Source organism: Hippopotamus amphibius, chromosome 9 (assembly GCF_030028045.1).
Source record: "Hippopotamus amphibius kiboko isolate mHipAmp2 chromosome 9, mHipAmp2.hap2, whole genome shotgun sequence".
NCBI classification, from domain to species: Eukaryota; Metazoa; Chordata; class Mammalia; order Artiodactyla; family Hippopotamidae; genus Hippopotamus; species Hippopotamus amphibius.
In genome coordinates, this window is record NC_080194.1 from 34,420,706 (window position 1) to 34,440,124 (window position 19,419).

Consider the following 19,419-nt stretch of genomic DNA (forward strand, 5'->3'; position numbering starts at 1 on the left):
GGAAGTCCCTGAAAACTCATTTTATGGGAGAACTATAACATAGGAACAGCAAGCATCCAGTAAGAAAGTATAAATGCCCAGCCTAGGAAAACAGAATGCAGACACTGCTAGACTCTAGAGAAGGGACATTATATTGAATGAAAATGTTTCTCTTTGTGTTTTTCTTTTGTGTGTGTTTATGTATGTTTCCAAAAACAACAACAAAAAAGGATTATATTAGAAAGCAGCAAATTCCCCAATTAGGACTTGGCTTCTTGCCAATGGATTATTGGTTTTTAATCAAATAGCCCAGACCAATCTTTAACGTGTAGATTTAGGGAAAAGAACTGACAATGATTTGGACCAAAAAGCCTGCTAGGCTATTAAATCTCATGAAGGGCTTAGATTGCCTCATAAACATGCTGAGGCAGAACTAGTTTTTGATGTAGCCTACTAGGGCTCAATAGTAAAAAGTTAACAATACACCACTTTTTTCAATTACTCACTGTCAGATAAGCCAGGCACAGTGTCTTTTTGCCCCCCAAAAGGCAGGAAAGCTCACAAAAAAATTCTTCCTAGATGTTTACAGAATCCTATTCTTTACTAAAGAAGGAATTTAACCAAATTTAACCAAATAACCAAAAAAAGTTAATCAGCGGAGGCAAAATATTTGCTACAAGAACACACATGTTAATCATTTGAAGTCTCAGGAAACATGAAAATAAATTCTATCAATATGCAGAACAATAAGAATTATTCTCTCTGAAGCAAATATAGAAACCAAATGGAAAAATTATTTTGCAAAGCGAGTTTCATTATAATTTATCTCTTGGTCTCAACCCCTTCCGAGTAATTCTCTTAGGCAAAGGCAGAAAACCTCTCAAATAATCTGGGGGGAAATGACCAAAATGAACACTGAGGAACACCAGATACTAATTAAGAAGAAAAAAATCACCTTAAAACACTTGAGAAAGAACCTAAGAGAACTTAGACGGAGGCTGAGATAGTTTGAGATGATCAGAATGGCTTTTAAACTACTCCACCCCTGCCCTCACCACTCCACCCCCGGCCCTACATATCCAGCAACTGGAAAACATATCAATTCTGGAAGGGCGTTATTAATTCCTCAATAGTACATACAGTTAAAAGAACACTGGTCTAGAAGTGAAATGGTTCAAAATCTATCTAGCCCTGATTAGCTAGGCAACCTTATGCTCTCTACTGCCTCCTGAGTTAAATGCGGATAAGAATTCCAGTTATGTATCACAGGATTACCATGAGGATCAAATGAGACTTTTTATATATATGAAAGCACACCTTGCAAATATTTAATCATTATTTCATATTTTCATTGCATAACTGACGACAATCTCTAAGTTATGTTAACATTCTTCAGTCACTATTGGCATTTCTTTAACCACATTACAAAGCAAGGCACTAATCTTTGGTCAATTTAAACCCACACCATGGAAACCTTGGCTGCTTTATTCGGATTGAAGGCCTGGCAAAATTCCACTCCAGGTGGCTAAGCAATAATAAACAAGGGCTCACTGTTTTCATCACATCCTCACATGCTCTGTGAATAAGTTTTTCTCCAAATTTAGTGGCTAATTTTGGACATTTTAAATACTGCTGTATTTTCACCCCAGTTACAAAACTTTAAATACCTAAATTCTAAAACAAAGAACATTTTAAAACTTTAAAATTCTAGACATTTAAAGAAAATTACATCAAAGAGAACAAAATGTGGTATCAGGATACAGCATTTCAAGATATTCAACCATGTTTCTCTACCCACTAGTCCAGCCCACACAAATTCTAGCACTGAAAAACAAAGCAATTTCCAGATTTCTGAGGATTTCCTAGTATGTTCTATATATTTTAATAACAGACATAATTCTGCTTATTGTCTTTAATTTTTAAGATTAAACACATGCACACAGTAGGTCATCAAACATTTGCTGACTATAAGACATATTTACTACCTGAACTGCTTTTGGTTTTGATTTTAGTTTAAATAAATTAAAATTTCTTAAAAAGTAAAAATATAAGATCATAGTACCTGTTATAATTACTTTTTTCTATTTTAAAAGTAGGGTACTTTCCAGGCGGCGCACTGGTTAAGAATCCACCTGCCAATGCAGGGGACACGGGTTTGATTCCTGGTCCAGGAAGATTCCACATGCCGTGTAGCAACTAAGCCGGTGAGCCACAACTACTGAGCCTGTGCTCTAGAGCCCGCAAGCCACAACTATTGAGCCTGTGTACCACAACTACCGAAGCACCTAGAGCCCATGTTCTGCAACAAAGAGTGGCTCCATTCTCTGCAACTAGAGAAAGCCCACACGCAGCAATGAAGATCCAACGCAGATAAAAATAAAAATTAATTTTTTTTAAAAAGTAGGGAAGACAAGTTTTTATTTTCATTTATTTAAGTCCATGATGCCAGAGTGCTAACACATACTTTAGGAAAAAATTAGGAAACTAGCCATTGTTTGTCCTAGAGGCAGAGAGAAAGGGAGTCCTTTGGATTTGACGGTCCATTGCAGACTGACTTGTTTCTAGTCCATAGTGTTTAAACTTGATTAAAATAGATACTGAGAGAAAAAAAGGGGGATATATCCTAATTTTGACCTCTTCTGTGGGATCTGGGCATGCATCATGTCCTAACCACTTGTCTTACGTGTTGTTAATGGAGCGTAATGTTCTCACAGCTATGGTTTATTCAAAACTTCTTGTCTTTTATTTAAATTAACACAGAAATAAAATACTGTTTGATAACAGTAAACTCAAGGACTCTGAAGCTGTTGTAACTAATCATGGTGAAGAGAATTTCCTTAAGACAGAGAAAGACAAATACTATATGTTCTCAATATACATAGAATATTTAAAACAATGAACTCAAAGAAATAAGAGAAGAATGGTGGTTGTCAGGACCTGGGAGGTAGGGGAAACGGGGAGATGCTGGTCAAAGGGTACAAACTTCCAGCTTTAAGATGAATCTAAGACCTGCGATCTAGTGCACAGTATTGTGACGATAATTAACAATAAAGGACTATATACTGGAAAGATGTTAAGAGAGTAGATCTTAAAAGTTATAACCACACACACAAAAAAAGGTAACTAGGGGAGGCAATGTTAACACAACCTTATTGCGGTAATCATTTCGCAGTATATACATGTATCAAATCATCACGTTGTACACCTTAAATTTACATACATTAGGTGTCAATAATATCTCAATAAAGCTGGGGAAGTTTTCTTTAAATAAAAAGAATTTTTTCACAAACAAACCAAAAAAAAGACAGATTTACTTCTAATTCAACTATAAACACAAATGAGCTACCTGATTAATGAACAGAAAGGCAGCCCAAAAAAACTTTAGAAAATAGTATAGCATCATACCGTCGTTTTGAAACCTCACACACCAGTTTTTGCATAATTTGTTTAAATCTTTTTTATCATGATATAATTCACAGACCCTAAAATTCAGCCTTAAAGTGTATATTTTAGTAGTTTTTAGTATATTCACAAGGTTTTGCAACCATCATCACGATCTAACTCTAGAACATATTCATCACCCCAAAAGGAAATCCCAAACCCATCAGTAGTCACTAACTATTCCCACTTCCCCTCAGCCTCTGGCAACCACTAACCTATTTTGTATCTCTATGTGTTTGCCTATTTTGGACATCACATAAATTGGATCACACAATATGTGGTTCTGTGAGTTTGAGTAATTCTTATACTTCATTAGGCTGTGGTTTCTGCCTCTGCAGTTTTTTCTAATTAAAGCATGACCAAATACACACACAAATAAAGAGCAAAAAATTACATTGTGAGGCTGATATGGAATAATACAAGGTGAGTCAAAAATTATCCTCACTCCGGTTATATTAAAACTGTTGGCCGCACTGTCTTATCAACGCTTTCTGTTCAAGGCTACTATCTGCCCAGTCACTGCTGTGCAGGTGTGAACGTGTTACATCAGTTCATTTATAACTGCAGTGCAAGCAAAAATGAATGTCCCACTTGTGATCTGCACGAAAGAAGAGCAGAGTGCAGCGATTCGTTTTTTGTGGTCTGAGTGTGTACCTGGTGCCGTTATTTATCAAAGACTTTGTGCGCAGTATGGAGAAAGTGTTTTGTCACAAAAAAATGCGTATGAGTGGATAGAGAAGTTGCTCTATCAGACTTTCTCCCATTTGGTCCCCTGAAAGCAGCTCTACGAGGACAAAGATTCACTTCTGATGAAGAAGTGAAGACAGTGGTGCATTCATGGCTCACAGCTCAACCTAAAACATTTTTTATGAGGGACTACCAAAGCTTGTTGACAGATGGAAAAAGTGTATTGAAAAAAAAGGAGATTATGTCAAAAAAATGATGAATTTGTCTTTTCTAAAAGTTAATTACAATAAATTCTACAGTCAGAGTGCAGATAATTTTTGACTCACCCTCGTAGATATAGGTACAAAGAATACTATTACCTAAATGAATACACTGTAATTTTGACAATCTTTGCTGCAAAATTTCTGAAAAATATAATGTGATTTTCAAAAAGAATGCTGACCAACATTGTGGCATTTTCCACACTACTAACAAATTATTATAAATTTTATTTACTATACTTTGCTATTATAAAAAAGACACTAAACTGTAAAAAGAATTTATACATACAAATAGCTATAAAAATCCAAAAAAAGTCACAGAAAAAAATGTCAGTAGTTATTATATTTAGGTGATTGGAAAAGAGGCTTTTTAAATGTGTTTTCATTTTTGATTTAGATGTATTATCATTGTCATTTTTTTTTTTCACCAAGAACTTTATTGAACAGCATATTCACCCTTTTGTTACACTACCTTCTACCATTTTTCTGGCAACTTCATAATTTCATCTTCCCAAAACATTTTTTTCTAATTTTTTTAAGCTCTTTATTGGAATGTAATTGCTTTACACTCTTGTACCAGCTTTTGAGGTACACCAAAGTCAATCAGGTGTATTGATACATATATCCCCATATCCCCTCCCTCCCACAACTCCCTCCCACCCTCCCTGTCCTGGCCCTCTAAGGCATCGCTCATCATCGACTTGATCTCCCTTTGTTATACAGCAACTTCCCAATAGCTATCTATTTTACAGTTGGTAATGTAAATATGTCTGTGCTACTCTCTCACTTCATCCCAGCTTTCCCTTCGCACCCCACCCCAACCCCATGTCCTCTAGTCCATTCTCTGCATCTGCATCTTTATTCTTGCCCTGTCACTGGGTTCATCAGTACCATTTTTTTTTTTTAGATTCCGTATATATAAGTTAGCATACAGTATTTGTTTTTCTCTTTCTGGCTTACTTCACGCTGTATGACAGACTCTAGGTCTATCCACCTCACTACATACAGCTCCATTTCATTCCTTTTTATGGCTGAGTAATATTCCATTGTATATATGTGCCACATCTTCTTTATCCATTCATCTGGTGATGGGCATTTAGGTTGCTTCCAAGTCCTGGCTATTGTAAATAGTGCTGCAATCAATATTGTGGTACATGTTTCTTTTTGGATTATGGTTTTCTCTGGGTATACGCCCAGGAGTGGGATTATTGGATCATATGGTAGTTCCATTTTTAGTTTTTGAAGGACCCTCCAAACTGTTTTCCATAGTGGCTGTACCAGCTTACATTCCCACCAACAATGCAGGAGGGTTCCCTTTTCTCCACACCCTCTCCAACATTTATTGTTTCTAGATGTTTTGATGATGGCCATTCTGACCAGTGTGAGGTGATACCTCATTGTGGCTTTGACCTGCATTTCCCTAATGAATGATTAGTGATGTTGAGCATCTTTTCATGTGTTTGTTGGCCATCTGTATGTCTTCTTTGGAGAAATGTCTATTTAGGTTTTCCACCCATTTGTAGATTGGGTTATTTGCTTTTTTGGTATTAAGCTGCATGAGCTGCTTGTATATTTTGCAGATTAATCCTGTCAGTTGCTTCGTTGGCAAGTATTTTCTCTCATTCTGAGGGTTGTGTTCTTGTCTTGTTTATGGTTTCTTTCACTGTGCAAAAGCTTTTAAGTTTCATGAGGTCTCATTTGTTTATTCTTGATTTTCTGTCCATTATTCTAGGAGGTGGGTCAAAAAAGATCTTGCTTTGATGTATGTCATAGAGTGTTCTGCCTATGTTTTCCTCTAGGAGTTTTATAGTGTCTGGCCTGACATTTAGGTCTTTGCGTTTCCATACAAATAGTAAGATTTCTTGTTCTATTTCTGTGAAAAATGCCGTTGGTAATTTGATAGGCATTGCGTTGGATCTGTAAATTGTTTTTGGTAGTATAGTCATTTTCACAACATTGATTCTTCCAATCCAAGAACATGGTATGTCTCTCCATCTGTTTGTATTGCCTTTGATTTCATCAGTTTTCTGCATACAGGTCTTTTGCCTCCTTAGGCAGGTTTATTCCTAGGTATCACTGTCACTTTTTGAAAGACTTTTTTGATGCATATCCAAAAATTTCATGCTTGGTATTATAAGCAAAACCAGGAATTCCCAACCCTTCACGTGCATGAGTGATTACTTTCATATCTAAACTAAATGTACATGATATGGAAAAATGACACTAATATATAGTTCAGTTAAAAAAAAAAAGTTGAACTATATGCAGCGTAACCTATTGGTACTGAAACAAAACATTATGTATTGTATAGGTATGTGTTTGCATGAATATAAAAAGGTCAGCAAAGATAGTCATCAAACAGTTAAAAGTGGTTACTCCTGGAGATTCAGACTAAAAACGGTAAAGAGATTTTACTTTTTGTTTCATATATTTGTATTAATTGTCTATTTAATAACAAAGCTACCTTTTGTAATTTTTTAATCATCAATGTTTTTAATTAAATGTGCCATCAACTTAGATTATTGTCTTAAAAAAAAAGAACATTAAATTCAACACTTTAATGTGTCATTTTTTAACTATCCAAACCAAGGGAGAAACCAAACCTGGCAGAAAATACCAATAGGTTATATTTGGCTTCCAAACACATCACAGTTCTTTACAGCATCTTTACTCCTAACATATCCCAGAGGAAACATCCAAGTGGTACCTGAAAAAGTTTAAGATGAAAGCTTTGCTGTATAATACCGATAAAGATAATTAACATCACATTTTACCCCATCATATCCATGCTTTAACAATCATTGCCAGTACATGTAGAACCAGAATTTAAAAAGAAAAAAAATTCCCTAAGAGAAGACAGGCACAGATTAATACAAAATACTTAATTTCAAAAAAAGAGCCACATTGTAAAAATAGCAAACCAAGTTTTAGAAGACACTGGAGAAGAGAAATAGGAAGCATTGTCAGTCTCATTCTCTTTCCTTTCTGATTTATCTTGTGATGATTCACACCTAAACCCCTTAGTAACTTCACCAACAAGGGGCTGCGGGGCCCACTTGAAATGTGCAGTTTGAACAATGCTAGAAGTAGGAAGAGGTTAGTATCATACCTTTTCCAAAATGAACTTGTTTAAGTATGGCATGTAGCCCTGATTGGAGACAGGCCCCTCATCATCATCCCTGAAGTGCTCTTCAAGGGCAACAGGGTCATGTGGAACCTTCAGCACCGTGCACAGGTTATGGGAAAGGACCTAAGGGAGAAAGAGAGTAGTTTAGAGGCATCCACTAGCCAGCACATGGCACCTTCACTGTCCGAACACTGGCTGCTCCCTGCCCTGGGAAGAGAAACATGAAGGATAAACTGCCAGCTGCCAGCTCCGCACCTGTTACCCATAGTGTCTCATTCCTTCCCCAGTTTTGGTTCACTTCAAACAAGTCTCTCTAACATGCCTACAATGAGCCAGGCTCCATGCAAGATCTGTGACTACCATCATACTCCTTGTAGTCTTATAAGAATTGGCCCACAGTAGAAAGAAAAGGGGGGAGGAGAGCAAGAAAATGTGTTCAAAATTAAACTTCTCTTCAAGGAGAGCAGTGTCAGTCAATTAGAGCTGTAAGAGAAAGAAGCTGGTACTGAACAGCTGCAGCTGGGGGTTCTGGGCAAGGTGGCAGACCTGGGCCAGCCACAACCTCTCTGGGCAACCTCAGTTCTCTCTTTTGTTCAATACAAAGGGCCAAGTTAATACACGAATATACCAAATACTGATTAGTGGTCTCTAAGCATCCAAACATCTCTAAAATTCTATGATGCTAGGCTAAGTTTTCATGATGAGTATAAGAGTATAAATAGAAAAAGAAATCAAGGACCTGGTTTAGAAATACATGAAAAATCAATAACAAAAAATATCTCAGGAGTCATCAAAATGGCTGAAAATATTTTGTAGAAAATTTGCATTCAGGTCTTGCAATAATCCAAGTGCATACTTTAACATTCAGGTAGTTGAATTAGCAGTTTGGGCTATTTCAGTACTAATCTTGTTTCTTATTAAACGAAAATTTTAAAATAAAACTTAGGCTTTCTCACCTTCTGAGATGGCCTACACTCTGTTTGCAGAGTATATTTCTCTCTAAATAAATCTCTAAATAAACTTACCTATCAAATAAATAAATAAGTAAAAAAAATAAAATTTAAATCCCTTCCATTCCATTTGTGCATTTTAAACAGGTCAGGGTGAGACAGGGAGGGTGGGAGGGAGGCTCAAGACGGAGGGTATATGGAGATATATGTATATATATAGCTGATTCATTCTGTTGTACAGCAGAAACTAACATAACATTGTAAAGCAATTATACTCCAATAAAGATTTTAAAAGTTTTTTAAACAGGTCAAATTACATAGCTACTGCTGTACTTCCTCTAACACTAAATCTTATCAGATGTTAAATCCAAAGTTAAAATCTTCCCTATTTTTCTCATCCCTACCCATTTAATCGCTTAAGGAGCCACATTCTTCTCAATGAATACTTTCAATTCCACCAAGCAAGTCACTTTTTTCTGCATACACATATTTCAATTACAATTTTTTAAGATTAAAAAAAATTAATCTATAAAAAGAACATTTGCATATCTTCTTTCTACATTTGTTTTGTTTCTCAAAGCTTCAATTATGTGGAGATCCTTTTCTACATGCTCTACTGGTTTTAAGGAAGTAAGTAAAGTAAAGGAAGTAAATTCACAAATGGCTATAAATGAACTAATGAAGACTTTTTTTCAGTGCCTACAAAGCAGGCTGTGTTTCTCAAGTAAAACCTCTATTTGCCAGTAGCAGAGCACATGAAAAGGGCACGGTGGAACTTTTAATTGAATCATGCACCACAGTCAGCAAAATCCTAAATAGAAACTTCCTTCCTCTATTTACCCAGTAAAACCTATGGAGTAATTATCTACCTCCAAAAAGATTTTGTGAGGATCAACTTCAGGACTGTAAGGTGCTTAAAAACTGCAATATACCATGGAAACAAAGAGAAATAAAGAGCATACTCCTCATATAAGGCTCAACGGCCATTCAGATTTTAAAATTATTTGGGACTTTACTCAAGTAAAAACTCCCAACCACAGGTTAACCTATGGTACATCCATAAAACATTAAGGACAATGAGGAACTGACTGTGTAGTGATATGAAAAGATCTCCAAGATGAAAAGCAATGTATCTAAGACTATATATAGTGTGCTTTTATGTAAAAGAAAAAGGAATAAAAATTAAGAAACTCTAGAGGGATATATAAGAAACAAGCAGCAGTGGGGGCAAAACTAGTATGATAGCAGACCAGGAGCAAAAAGAAGATTTCTCACTGTATTTCCCTTTTCATTAAGTTGAGAAAAAAATTTTACCTATTCAAAAAACATAACTATTTTAAAAATTAGACACACACACACAACATTTTTCTTAATGGCCAGCTTAAGATCATACAGCTAAATCTACTCATCTTCAAACTCTGCATTTTTTCTTCTACATTAACTTACTCCCTAGAGATTAGGTATAAAAGGAAGACATATTCCACAGCAGTGTACCACGACTTAACAGATGAATAAAATGTAAGGGCAATAAATGAGTTCAGAAAGAACAGTGTGTGCTACAATGACTTCATAGATTAAGTGAAATGTAACCTAGGCCTTAAAATAAGGCGAGCTTTTGGATAGGAAAAAGGGCAACTAGCTTTCCAGAAGGCTTTCCAGATAGAGAAATAACAGGAGAAACGTAATTGATTAATGCAAAATCCTCAGGGTACAAAAAGCAGACACCAATCTCTCTCACGCCCACCCCTTTCTCTGCCTTTGGGTTTCACAGATCCTCCAACTAAAGTCCTGGCACGGGCCTTAGATGCCATATTGTCATCTTATAGATAGTGAGTACTGGCTCAGAGATTAAATTTGTTTTCTTGACTAAGGTGACTTAGGAGAACTGAGACTAGAAGTCAGGTTTTGTAACCCCTGGTCCAACACTCTCTAGTAATAAGGAACATTATGTTTCCAGTTTTCTAAAGTCAACAACGTCTTTGCATAGGTGCTTTAGTTCAATCCAGTGATCCCACCGAAGATTTAGATTTAAACTCTAGACTTCAGCCTTGGACAATTAAACAGCATTTCTGTTAAACACGGGGATAACTGAATTCAGTGATAACTTTCTTAACCACCTTCATTTAGTTAAGCAAATTGTGAAGGAGGCAGCAGATCATATTACAAAACCCTGGAGGAGGAGACCTGAGTACCAGCTCTATTCGTGTGGTCTGTTCCTGTTCAGTGGTTTGCCATTTACCTTTTTAAAATATTAGAATATTTTGCTACTTACTCAGTCTCAGTATCCGCACTGCAAAATGAAAGGTTGGTGACTCGTCTCTAAAAATGTTTGTAAAAGCCCAATCCTTAACTATCAACCCAAACTCATTTCATGAACTCAACAGAAAGAACTATAATTTAGATCAGAAATTCGGCTTTTTTCATTGTCAGTAAGGCCTAGAACAGGGAAGTCTTCAAACTAAATAACAACAAGCTGAATAATAGATAACTGGAAAAGTTTTGTAACTAAAAGAGAAAAAAAAAATGTGTTCTGTTTTAAACTTGAAAAAAAATATTATCCGTAGTTTTTTTAAAACCCTAGACAGTATCTTAATTTTTTTTAAGTAAAAAGTAAAATGTATTTAAATTAACAAACTCTTGAAGGCCAGAATATAAACTAATAACAAGAAGAAAAATCTCCATAAGTTTATACAGCAGTTCATGCTTTTTAGAGTAGACTCACATCATCCATTAGTTGGATTAGTTTTAGTCTCACCCCTGGAGAGTAGACAGTATGGCTACTTTACTGATGAAAAGGCTGAGTAGGAGATAAGGAGATGTCTCCCAAATCACAGAGTTTTATGTGCTGTGAAACTAGGACTAGAACCCAAACCTCATACTTTGGTGCTCTTTCCATGCCCTGCCACCTTCCCTCTCCTCCTGGAAAAACAGAGAGCCCTGCCTATACAAAAGTGACACATGCGCTGTGGCCATGCATGCATGTTACTACTAACGTGCAGTGATGGACTGGTGCCCAGCCGGTCAGTTCTCCAGCACCCAGCAAGATGGCTGGAGCTATTTAGCAGAGCCAACTTAAATCCAGTGGTGAAGAACCACAACTGCCTAGAAATCTGTGACCACTCTCTCCAGGAGCACCCGCCTTTGGGGAAACTGTTTCAAGAGGTACTAGCCTCCTCTCCAGATGAGGAAGCTGGAAAACAGATGAGGATAAAAGCAATCAGGAGGAAATAGGACTACAAGTTCTTGATTTGTAAAACGACTGCCCCTGAATCACTCTAATCAGTGTTTCCAAGTTTCTTGAGAAAGCGTAATTTATCCTACTTCAAATGCCTGCTCCTGCAAAGGCCATTCCTTCAACGCCCACATAATTGCTAAGCAACTTTGCCTCATGCCCTGATTTGAAGAATAAACTATTGTTACTACAATAAAAGATTCATATCCACACCAGACCCTCATGTCTCCAGTTCCTCCATAGCTGTCTGCTTGTGCCTCTGCAGGGCCTCCGCTGACAAGAGATGACTAATTAGCTGCTCGTGTGGTCTGTTCCTGTTCGGTGGTTTGCCATGTACCCTTTTTAAGCATTTCACTCCAACTATCGTGAAAAATCAAGGATGATGAACGACTCCAGTGTTTTAACACACATGAGTGCCTAATGCTTACCGTCCTCCCTCCCAAAGATGTAGAGATTATGAAGGTTCTCTGAAATGAGCCCCCCAGTCACAGACTGTTTCCCTTTACAGGATGTGCGTAATGGGCAAGATTCAACACAGAAAAAAAGGGGGCTGGGTATCTCTATTCCAACAAGCTTATCTGAACCGACACAATTACAGAACTATAATTCATAATGGACAATCTTTTTTTAAAATATGCAAATTCCTGTCTGACTTATACAATTTCAAGCTGATGGCAAGTTACCAGAAAACTCTTCCTAACAGAATGACCAATTTCCTACCAGGGCTATGCCCTGCCTTAAGGGCATTGTGTTAATAGAAGTCCCGCCCCTTACCACAAGGACTCTTTTTCCCCTTCCCGACAATATCTCTTCATCCTGCTTGTCACTGCTTTAAGGCCTGCTTGCTTTCTCTTAAATTATCTTTATTATACTTGGCCTCAGAAATATCAAAGTCATCTTTGACTCAGTCCCTGAATGTAATCAATCACCATCCTAGACACTTTTATCAAATTAATTTACTTCAAGGGCTGCTGACCTCACATTATCACCTTGTCTGGAAGTCATCAAAAGCCTACAGAAGTAAAAACCAAGGAGGTATCTGAGCCCCACATTTGTCACTTGGCAGGCCAGCCCCACTTCACCCTCCTCGCCTTATGTTTTCCCATCCTTCTGCACCAACTACACAAATCTAGCCAAACGAGTTTACTCACGGCACCCCAAACATATCCTGTACCACTCCCCTGCCCCCTCCAGGCCTCTGCTCCAACCACCCCTACACCTCCATTTCTACCTAACGGCCATCCCTTCTGAAGCCTCCACCAGCCAAAACCAAGATGGTCTTCCCCACTCTGCGTTTCCCAAACACTCTGTATTTCTTATCTTATACTACCACACATGATTTTCTCTCTCCCGTAAGACTGTAAATTTCTGAAAGGCCCATGTCTTATCTACCCTTACATTCCCACAGCACCTAGCATGCTACTCAGAATGCAAATGACATTCAATACATGTTGAACAAATTCTTTCTAAAAACTCTCTTTTGGCAAAAAAACCATAGTACTTTAACAATGACAACAGTCTCAGGCAATATCCTATCTCATTTCATTGATAAAAAGAGGTCTGAGACTTGCCTAAGTGACACAATGGTTAGTAACAAATCAGAAACAAGAACCCACGTCTCCTAACTGCCTGTCCCACAATCATGCCCTGTGCTGGAAACATTCTCTTTTGCCTAGTCACATCCTTCAAGACTGGGTCATTCTTCATAAACTCTAGGAAATCTTCACCGCCCCCTCTGTCCACTGAACTCCTATTCAGCACTTACGTGAATTCTGTTTCATATACTAGTAATATCTCAACTACCTAACTGCAGCTCAGTGAGGGAGGAAACCCTGCCTAATATTGTTCTTCCATATCCTTCACAGTGACTAGCACAGGGTTAAGGGAGGACTCAGTAAGAGCGTAACACTTAAGGGCTCATTAAGGCAGGATATCCAACTCAAAACCATCTGTTATGATGTGTTCTCAGAATACATGTCATTAAACTACAGTATATGCCACTGGATTACATTCTAAATAGACTACCTTTAATGAGTTATTCTGGATAGTTCACTAAGTTAGCCCTCTTCAGAAATCAGAAAGAAAATGCTGGTAAACTTGACCACATAAAAATTCTTAAATTTTCCTTTAAAAAGAGGCACTATAAACAAACAAACAAAAAAGGCTAATAGCTCCAATATTCAAATTACTCCTAGAAATTAAGTAAAACATGAACACCTAATTTTAAAAATGGACAACAGACATGAAAAGAAAATTCTCAAAAGAAGCTAATGACTAATAAATACAGGAAAAGATGCTTGACTTCACTAGTGATCAACATAATGCAAACTAAAAGAGCTACTATTTTTTGCCTGAAAAACAATACCTGGTACAGACATAGAGGAGTAAAATTTGCCAGTACTCAACATTGGAGAAGGTATAGAGCAGGTTTTCTCTGTCACTGCTGACATTTTAGGCCAGATAATTCTTTGTTGGGGAGCAGGGGCAGGTGTCCTATGCATTGGAGGAAGGTTAGCATCCCTGGCTAAAAACACCTCAAATATCTGTGAATAGGAAAGTACTTAAATAAAGTATGACTCATCAACACAATGAAATAGCTCATAGTCATAAAGGATGATGGTGTCTGTATCTATGTGCACTGACATGGAAACATGACCCTAAACACACTGTTTAAGAAAATAGCTTACAAAAGTATATGAAATAGGATCCTATTTATATAAAAGGATATATATGCGTATATGCACGTGTGCATGGGTGTGTGTACATGTAGGGAGCAAGGGAAAGAGAGGGAGAAAGAGGGAGGAAGGATGGAGAGGAAGAGAGGAAGATGTTAGAAAGAAAATCACTGCAAAGTTAACTGCATCTGTGTTTGGTAGTAGAACATCAGGTGCTTTTATCTTTGTCTCTATACTTTAAAGTATTGTTTGAATATTCTATGTTCTATCTTTATAATCAGAAAAAATAAAGCTTTTATATTTATGTAAAATTTTAAAATTAAAATTTAAAATCCCCCAGCTAGAGAGGACCAATAAAATTATAAAATACGAAAAGATCATTGTAGGACTATAAAGTTGATGAAATTAACTCACTTGAGTTATCCACAAAGAATTATGCTTTGCCACACTTTTTTTTTTTTAATAAATTTATTTATTTATTTATTTTTGGCTGTGTTGGGTCTTCACTGCTGCGCCTGGGCTTTCTCTAGTTGTGGTGAGCAGGGGCTACTCTTCATGGAGGTGCACGGGCTTCTCATTGCAGTGGCTTGTCTCGTTGAGCACAGGCTCTAGGCGCACGGGCTTCAGTGGTTGTGGTTCATGGGCTCATTAGTTTTGGCTCATGGGCTCTAGAGCGCAGGCTCAGCTGTTATGGCACAGGGGCTTACTCGCTCCGAGGCATGTGGGATCTTCCCGGACCAGGGCTTGAACCCATGCCCCCTGCACTGGCAGGTGGATTCTTAACCACTGCGCCACCAGGGAAGTCCCACGCCATGGCTCTTGAAGAAGCCACACTATGCGCAACAAAGTCTCCTGATATGGGCAGCCCCCTCAGATTCCAGCCTCCCACTGGACTAAAGCATAAACAAATGTCTTTAAGAGGTTAAATCAGGGACTTCCCTGGTTGTCCAGTGGGTAAGACTCCAAGCTCCCAATGCAGGGGGCCCAGGTTCGATCCCTGGTTGGAGAACTAGATCCCACATGCATGCCGCAACTAAGAGTCCACATGCCACAACTAAAGATCCCACATGCCACACCAAAGACCCAGCACAGCCAAAATAATAAATATTATTTTTTTAAAAAGATAAATTGTGTGTAAGAAGATTTAACTCCAGTAAGCTTCTGTTTCTATTTTTCCCACTACTCTTTAAGCTCCTTAAAGAGAGGATCTTTATGGCATCTATCTTGCAATATCAAAACCTAATATTGGAAGCAATCTAAATGCCCCTCAACAGACGAATGGATAAAGAAGATGTGGCACATATATACAATGGAATATTACTCAGCCATAAAAAGGAATGAAATGGACCTATATGTAATGAGGTGGATGGACCTAGAGTCTGTCATACAGAGTGAAGTAAGCCAGAAAGAGAAAAACAAATACTGTATGCTAACTTATATATACGGAATCTAAAAAAAAAAAAATGGTACTGATGAACCCAGTGACAGGGCAAAAATAAGGATGCAGGGCTTCCTAGGTGGCGCAGTGGTTAAGAATCCGCCTGCCAATGCAGAGGTCACAGGTTCGATCCCAGCTCCAGGAAGATCCCACATGCCGCGGAGCAACTAAGCCCATGTGCCCAAAAAAAAAAAAAAAAAAAAAAATAAGGATGCAGATGCAGAGAATGGACTTGAGGACATGGGGCTGGGGGGGCGGGGGGCGAAGGGAAAGCTGGGATGAAGTGAGAGAGTAGCACAGACATATTTACACTAACAACTGTAAAATAGATAGCTGTTGGGAAGTTGCTGTATAACAAAGGGAGATCAACTCGATGATGGGTGATGCCTTAGAGGGCCAGGACAGGGAGCAGGGGAGGGAGTCGTGGGAGGGAGGGGATATGGGGATATATGTATAAATACAGCTGATTGACTTTGGTGTACCTCAAAAGCTGGTACAAGAGTGTAAAGCAATTACATTCCAATACAGAGCTCAAAAAAAAAAAAAAAACCCCTAACAAAGCACCAAGGAGAAAGTGCCTGATGTCAACAAATTTTTGCTAAATGAGTCCCATTTAAGAATTTTTTCTTTTTTTGGTTTTTTTTGTTTGCTTGTTTAGTTTCATTTAACTTGCTTCTCCATCATCTTTAGATGTAGGTCTTTTAATGTATTTCACTATACTACCAGAATATTCTTTCCAGAAAGAATTTCTAATTGGAATCTCTAATTTAGATCATTTTTAAAGTAAAAAAACAACAGCTCCATTAGTTATTAACACTATCAGAACTAGCAGGCATTACTCATCTGACCTGAGATCTAGTAAAGCAGTCCAATTCCTCAAAATTTCCATAAAGATTTTTGAGGAAAGGACTCAAGAGAAATTGAGTGTATGAGAGAGAAGCCTGCAGTAGAAGACAGAGATTAGGTAGTTCAATTCAGCACACCCTTCTCCAAGAGGAGATCTGAAGCCACAGTGTGCACCCAAGGCGATGACAGGGACCGCAAACCTGTGGTATGCCTCCGCCGCCCCGGCCTCTGGCCACTCCGTCCCCTTGTTCCCTTCTAGTCACTATAATATGGCTTCTACCCCTATCAATGTCATGAAATTGCTTTTTCAAAAAGATTCTGTGGCAGACACAGAGCTGCACCCCTCAAGAAAGGAACTGCTGCCCAGCTGCAAGGACTGTGGTTAACTAAGAACCTCCAGTAATTAGTACCTTCGGGGTCCACCTCAGCCAACGGCTGAGCAAGCTGGTGACACCATCTCTCCCCAGCGTGGGCGTCCTCCAACAGGCTATCTTTGCTCCATAGCTCCTGATTTTGTTAAGTCTGAATCATGGTTTGACAGCTCCTTCTCCTAATCCTGTTTCCTCTTTCTTTTTTTCCATGTTTCTTCCCAATAACCCTTTTGCACTCCCAACTCTGTCTCAGCATCTGCTTCCTGGGGAACCCAACCTGCGATAGTTGCCTTCTAAACAATCCACTCTCCCAAGTCTCTGGCACTGGGCAGTCTGGATCATTCTCTCTTAAGACTTTTTTGGTCCCATGACATACTGTTTTCTAAATTTCACAACAAACTTACTCTAACTGCTCTACTTTTATGAGGTCACCTCCCTTACCCTTCATTCTCCCAATTTGGACATTTCCCAAAGCCCAATTTTGAGCTCCAAGTTCTTAAAAAGTGCTTTAATTCTGAAAACGTTAAGTCACCTTAATGATTCTCAGATCCTTTCTGGCCTTGACCTGTCAACTGAGCTCTGGTTTATATCAGTAAGATTAAAGATTTCTATGCTAAATTTGCCTCACATCCAAAAAATCCAACAGAGAGTTCGTTACCTTTCTTCCCCAAACAGGTTTCCCACCCTGATTCTGACTTTAGTACCACCATTCCCTTAAAAACAAAACTATGGACTCTCCTATTCTTGTACTTTTTGTTACTTACAGTTTGTCCTATTTCTGGATCCAATTTAGTCCCCTCCCCCAATGCCAATCCCTCTCTCCACTGAGTGAGCTTCTCTGTTAGCATAAGGCTAACAAGAAAATGTGAGGCTGGGGAGAAAGGGCTCCCTGCCCACAGCAACAGGTCCCATTCTCTCTTCTAAGGCCCGAACAAAGACCACTCATTAGGATATGACCATAGTAAACATATCAAGCTGATGAAGTTTAGTCAGGGGGCTAAAACTTGAAGATCTTGTCTGCTATTCCGCATTTCAAAAATGAGGAAAATGAAGCCCAGTGAGAAGAAATCTCCCAGGGTCACAAAAATCACAGAGCAGAGTCAAGTCTTCCGGCTACCTAACCAGTGCTCTCTCTCCTGACCCATCTTCCTGTGCCTCCAAGGGATTTACTTTCCAAATCTTTCATCATAGATGTTCTTATAGAGGAGCTTCACACATTCTTTAAGGTCCGTGACAACTGTCTGTTCCTCCAGAAGCACTCTCTCACCTAACTCCTTCAGTCCTCACCACAGGCTAGGTAGGTTCCCTTCCTCTGTTTCCCAGCACTGTGTACTTTCTTTATCTCATTATACTTGATTTTTCAGTTTGCTGATCTATATCATTCACAAGACTTCAAGCTCCACGAGGGGAGGGAGTGCATCGGCTTTGATTCCCACTGTCACCATCCCAGCCCAGCACGCGTCAGCTTTCACAGCAGCCCCCCACTCGCCACCTCCAGACTCTCCCCTCATATCCTCACGAGAATAATCTCAAAACTCTACCTTTGTCATATATCTAACCAAAAGGTATTTTAATTTTTTTTTTATTGGCTTGTTGGGTCTTCCCTGCTGTGCACGGGTTTTCTCTAATTGCGGAGAGCGGGCACTACTCTTTGCTGCAGTGCGCAGGTTTCTCACTGTGGTGGCTTCTCTTGTTGCAGAGCACGGGCTCTAGGCGCATCGGCTTCAGTAGTTGTGGCACGTGGGCTTAACTATTGTGGCTCAAGGGCTCTAGAGTGCAGGCTCAGTAGTTGTGGAACATGGGCTTAGTTGCTCCCAGGCATGTGGGATCTTTCCAGTCCAGGGCTCGAACCTGTGTCCCCTGCATTGGCAGGCAGATTCTTAACCACTGAGCCACCAGGGAAGCCCCCCAAAAATATTAATAACTTTCCCTCTTTACAGGATCATTTCTAAACTACTCATTCTAACATCGTCAACGAATACATATTAATCATCTATTCTGTACAAGAACAAAACCATCCAAAAGGTAACCCCATCTCCTCACAAATACTCGAAGTTTTAGCTCCTGCTCTTATCCACAATGCCACCACCATACCTGTCATCTTTCTGTGACTATACTGGACAAGATCTGCCCCATTCCCTCAAGAAGCAGCTGACATTCAATCTCCTCCATGAAATGTTTCTTGTCTACAACTGTCTGCATCTTTTTCTCTATTTCCTTTAAACGTCTATAGCAGGTCCATGCAACAGAAATAATGCAAACTATATAAGGAATTAAAAAATTTTAAAAGCCACATTTTTGAAACATAAAATGAAACAGGTAAAATTAATTTTACTAATATATCCAAAACATTATGACTACAACATGTAATATATTTTTAAATTATTTAAAAGAGATATCTTACATTATTTTC

The 19,419-nt window shown here is 38.6% G+C and overlaps 1 protein-coding gene across 1 annotated transcript in view; it reads right to left on the bottom strand.

The window, feature by feature from the left end:
- SWAP70 (switching B cell complex subunit SWAP70) overlaps window positions 1–19,419 on the bottom strand; it is a 71,084-nt gene that overhangs the window by 42,577 nt on the left and 9,088 nt on the right. The window contains exon 2 of the mRNA XM_057748966.1: window positions 7,477–7,617. Coding sequence (XP_057604949.1) covers window positions 7,477–7,617 — 141 coding nt within the window. The remainder of the gene's footprint in view (window positions 1–7,476; window positions 7,618–19,419) is intronic.